General features: G+C 35.6%; 1 protein-coding gene across 1 annotated transcript; it reads right to left on the bottom strand.

Annotated features, from left to right (window-relative positions):
- Window positions 1-1,978: 1,978 nt before the first annotated feature.
- Window positions 1,979-4,198, bottom strand: LOC133032519 (uncharacterized). The gene is made up of 4 exons (XM_061106491.1): window positions 3,837-4,198; window positions 3,375-3,706; window positions 3,139-3,268; window positions 1,979-3,009 (listed from the first exon to the last, which is right to left on the bottom strand). The coding sequence occupies exons 2-4, from the start codon at window positions 3,644-3,646 to the stop codon at window positions 2,509-2,511; spliced, it is 903 nt and encodes a 300-aa protein (XP_060962474.1). The 5' UTR covers window positions 3,647-3,706; window positions 3,837-4,198; the 3' UTR covers window positions 1,979-2,508.
- Window positions 4,199-4,659: the final 461 nt, after the last annotated feature.

Here is a 4,659-nt window from a genome sequence, read left to right as displayed (position 1 = left end):
TTAATGTTGTTTTTGTTTTAATAGGTTCTCAAATATCCACACATGCCCCATAAATATTAGGCATGAAGACCAAAGGCAAGCAACGTCGAAACTGATAGGGGAATGCATAAAACCGAAGTTCTTGAACATAAAGACAAAGGCAACACCGATATACATAAAAGGGGAGTTGAAATACAGGTATGGCATCAAAATGAACTATATGAAAGCTTGGAGAAGTAAGGAACATGCAGTAAACGACTTGAGAGGTAATGCTAGTGACTCGTACGGCCTAATACCGAGTTTCTTACACATGGTGGAAAAAACAAACCCGGGATCATTTGTCGATCTGAAAACAACAGAAGACAACAGCTTGCTCTTTGTTTTCATGGCGTTGGATGCATCCATAAAAGGGTGGGGAGCAGGCAGACCGATAGTTGTTATGGACGGAACGTTCCTCAAAGCAGCTTATGGGGGAACTTTGTTGTGCGCATGCACACAAGATGCAGCAGGTCATATTTTTCCACTAGCGTTTTGTGTTACAGATTCTGAGAATGACCAATCTTGGAAATGGTTCTTCAAAAAATTTAAAGAAGCGTATGGGGTCCGGGAACACCAATGCCTAATTTCAGACAGGAATGAAAGCCTCATCAAAGCAGCAAGAGAAATCTATCCAGAAATTACACACAGTTACTGCGGTTACCACATTTTGAGCAACCTTAAAACAAGCTTCAATCAACATGCTGCCAAATACAATCTGCCATTCTTTGGAGCAGTCAAAGCCTACACAGAAAAGCAATTCGAGTTCCACATGGCTGAATTGGATGGATTGGACAAACGCATAAGACCTTACCTAAAAAAAGTCGGTTATGAAAAGTGGTCAAGAATTCATAGCCAAAACAAGAGGTATTCTACAATGACCTCAAACATATCAGAATCACTGAACGCTGCAAATTTGGCAGCAAGGGAGCTACCAATTACAACGCTGCTAGAATGCTTGAGAGCATTGGTGCAACAATGGACGCATACTAATAGGACAAAAGCACACAACACCTTCACTAAGCTATCACCAACTGGAGAAGACATACTGCTGAAAAATTACACATACTCATTGAATCTGGAGGTAACATATTAATTATGCTTCTTTTTTTTTAAAAAAAAAAAACAGTAAGTAAATGTGTTGTTGTAGTGTTGTTTTAATAGTTTTGTATTGTTGTTGTAACAATATCAGCTATGTTTGTTTTTTTTTTTGTAATAAAATTTAAAACAGGTTAAAGAAACAACAAATTACTTGTTTGAGGTAACAAGAATAAAAGAATCGTGGGAAGTAGACCTAGAAAAAAGAACATGCACGTGCAACAGGTTCCAAATAGATGAAATGCCAAGCGGGCACGCTGTGGCCGTGATGAGGGAGATGAGCATGGACCCGTACACCTACTGTTCAGATTACTACACAAAAAAAATTGGCTGGCAACTTATTCAAGGACAGTTTACCCAATAGGACACCAAAGTGAGTGGGAGGTACCGGAAGAAGTGAAGAATATTATAGTCTTGCCTCCGCATGAAAGAGTAAAATCAGGAAGACCAAAAACATTAAGAAGGAAGGCTGGATGGGAAAAGGATCAACACAACAAGTGCAGCAAATGTGGTGAACTGGGGCATAACAAAAGAACATGCAGCAGAAGACGTAGAAGGGAATAAAAACAACAACAGAACAACAGTGGAAAACAAAAGAAAACTACACATACGTTTTGAGAATGAGATATTGAGGAATTTAAATTTCTAAAATACGAAGGGAATACAGTTTTTATTTGAAAACATTGATTACATTGGGATTTGATGATACTTTAGATTGGATATTAAAAGATGTTGGATACTAAATTGAATATATATATGAAGTTTATTATTGAAACAGTTTGTGTTTTTAATACTAAAATGAATATTTGTATTCAAAAAAACAGAGAAACTATAAGAAAAAAAAACATAAAAAGAAGGGATGTGAAATGAAAATACTAACAAATTTAAAATAACAACTTGTTTGTACATAAGAAGAAGAAAAAAAAACATACAAAAATAAAGATTACATATTGTCCACACAAAACGTAAGAAAACATAACAGAACACCAATGTTTGTTTTTCGAAAACAACATAAAAAAACATACAAACAACATTAAAAAACCATAAGAACAATGACAGTCTGATTGAAAAAACAAATCACTTCTTGGGAAGGTTGGGAGGGGCCTCGTATTCACTTTCAATGTTCTCAAGTTGCTTCTTCATGCCATATTGATAAAATAACACAGCCAAACGATCGCGGTGAATTTCCACATCAAAACCAGAGGATGGGATGGGTTTGCCATCAATGAAATACTCAGCAAATGATGCTACAAAAACACCACAATCACTGGAAAAAAAACAATAAGAAAACACAAAAACAGACACTATGAGAACACTAATAAAAATCAAAGTCACATAATAAAAACATAACAATACAAACAAACAGTGAAAAACATTGAACACTATACATAAAACTTACGCTCTGACCTGCTCGGATAAACCATCAACAACAACAATAGGGAACGGTTCCATCGTGCTAAACTTAGCTTCGTTGCGAAGGCCTTTGAAGTCTAACATAGAGAAGTAATATGGTAAAATAACAGAAAAAGGCTTACAAGCCTCTTTTGCAGCTGTCATATACCTTCCAGAACGCAATGAATTGTACAGATATATCCGCCTGTCAACTATGTTTAGACGACCACAAATCCAATGATCCTGTAATTTTACATTGATAGGCATAACAACATGATCAACCAAATGCCAAGGAGTGGCACATAATATCTTACCACCTTGGATGTACTGGGCCACATTGTGAGAAAGAGACAACACCGATATATCGTTGTTTTTCTCAACAAACTTCTCATACAAACTTGTTATGCTAGAACAAAAAAGGCAATCAGTTGTGGTGACTTTGATTTTCGGCTCGGCTGAGTACATTATTTTCTTACGAAGATAGTAGAAAATAATGTCAATGTGCTGTACAAGAAAAAAAATTTAGTAAAAAATCATTCAAACTTATAAAAAAACTAACAGAACAACACTTAAAAACATAAAAAAAAAAAACAACAAAAATATATAAATAATAATAATAAAAAAAAAACTTACAGAATTGGTAAGGAAACAATTAGGGTAGGCAAGGTTGTGAAACCACATCTTGTTGCTAATGTCCTCAACACCAAAACGAAATGGCGAAAATATTGTGTCCTTACCCTTACAATACACATTAGTTGTTGTGCTAAAAAAAAACAAACAAAAAAATATTAAAACACAAATAAAAAATTAAAAACTAAATGGAAAAAAATAAGAGATATATAACTGAAAACACCTACAAAAATACTTACTTAGATTTATGCTTTCTAAGACCTGTATCAACCCACGTGACAAACTCAGCTTCCAATTGCGGATCGACAGGTTCACCAATCTTGTTGTCCAACGGGCACAAACCACGCACATATTTAACGACCTTATAAACAGAATCATCAGGAGAAACTGAGGATGAACCTGATTTAGATGCACCAGAAGCAAGCTCAATGAATGGAGATTTCAAAACAGCTCCTTTCTTCCGATCCCTCTTTTGAGGACGTAAAATAGGAGTCTCTTGAAAAACAACCATTTCAAGATCAGTCTTCTCAGAAGTCTCAACAGAAGCAGGGACATGAGTTGAGGAACCAATCTAAAAAAGAAAAAGGAAAAAAAGAAGCCTTATTTTTTATTTCAAAAAGTACAATCAAAACACTATTAAAACAACAATAGAATATCATATAAACACAAATTACAAAGAAAAAAAAAAGAGAAATACAAACCAAATTCTCCACAGCTTTAACAGCAGATGCAATTGTTGCATCAACATCAATGTTCTCCTCCCCACCTTGAGACTGTTCAGGCTGACAACAAAAACAACATTAAAAAACTATTAAAACAAACTCAAAACACAAAATCCACACAAAGGGCACAAAAAAAAAATGATGGCCAAACAAGAAATACACCTGTTTGATCTCTGCAACAGGTTCCAGAGGGTCAGAATTCTTGGCATCATCCACCTTGCCGGTATCATCATCCCTCGAAACAACCTCAGGGACAACAACACCCTCATCATTACGAACATCCCCCGTGTGAGCCTCATCATGACCAGCACCAATACCAGCTCCATCAAGATCATCATCATCATCATTATCATCAGTTTCATCGTCATGCTGTTCATCTCCTTTGTCATCCTCGATTTTATCATCCTCATCTTCCTCTGAAGTGGAATCTTCATCATCCTCATTTTCTGAAGAACGAAAAGCATCTTCAGACTGAGATCCATTGTGAGTATGACCACCTTGGGATGACTGAGAACAAAAAAAACTTAAAAAATTAATTTACTGTATAAAACAACATAAAAACACTACTAAAAAAATAACAGAAAAAAGTAAAGACAATTAAAAAAACACCTCAATAAGAATGTCCAACTTCTTGTTCATCTCAAAGAATGTATTTCATAAGTATCCCTTGCTGGCTGACAACAACAGATAGACTCTTTTTTAATTCCTCAAACTCAACTCGGGAGACATTCTCATGAGCAGATGATGAAGAAGCACCCATCAAGCCAGGTTGACCAACAGACTTGGAACCCCCTTTAATTTT

This window comes from Cannabis sativa, chromosome X (assembly GCF_029168945.1).
Source record: "Cannabis sativa cultivar Pink pepper isolate KNU-18-1 chromosome X, ASM2916894v1, whole genome shotgun sequence".
Classification (NCBI taxonomy): Eukaryota; Viridiplantae; Streptophyta; class Magnoliopsida; order Rosales; family Cannabaceae; genus Cannabis; species Cannabis sativa.
The sequence above is the reverse complement of the archived record's forward strand: the minus strand, read 5'-3'. Positions and strand labels throughout refer to the sequence as shown.

What these genes read in the sequence shown, in the direction of transcription:
- LOC133032519 (XM_061106491.1), bottom strand. Translation starts at nt 3,646, where the DNA reads ATGGTTGTTTTTCAAGAGACTCCTATTTTACGTCCTCAAAAGAGGGAT. An exon ending in CTTAGAAAGCATAAATCTAA is followed by an intron (nt 3,269 to 3,374) that starts GTAAGTATTTTT and finishes GTTTTTTTTTAG; the next exon opens with CACAACAACTAATGTGTATT. An exon ending in ATTGTTTCCTTACCAATTCT is followed by an intron (nt 3,010 to 3,138) that starts GTAAGTTTTTTT and finishes TTTCTTGTACAG; the next exon opens with CACATTGACATTATTTTCTA.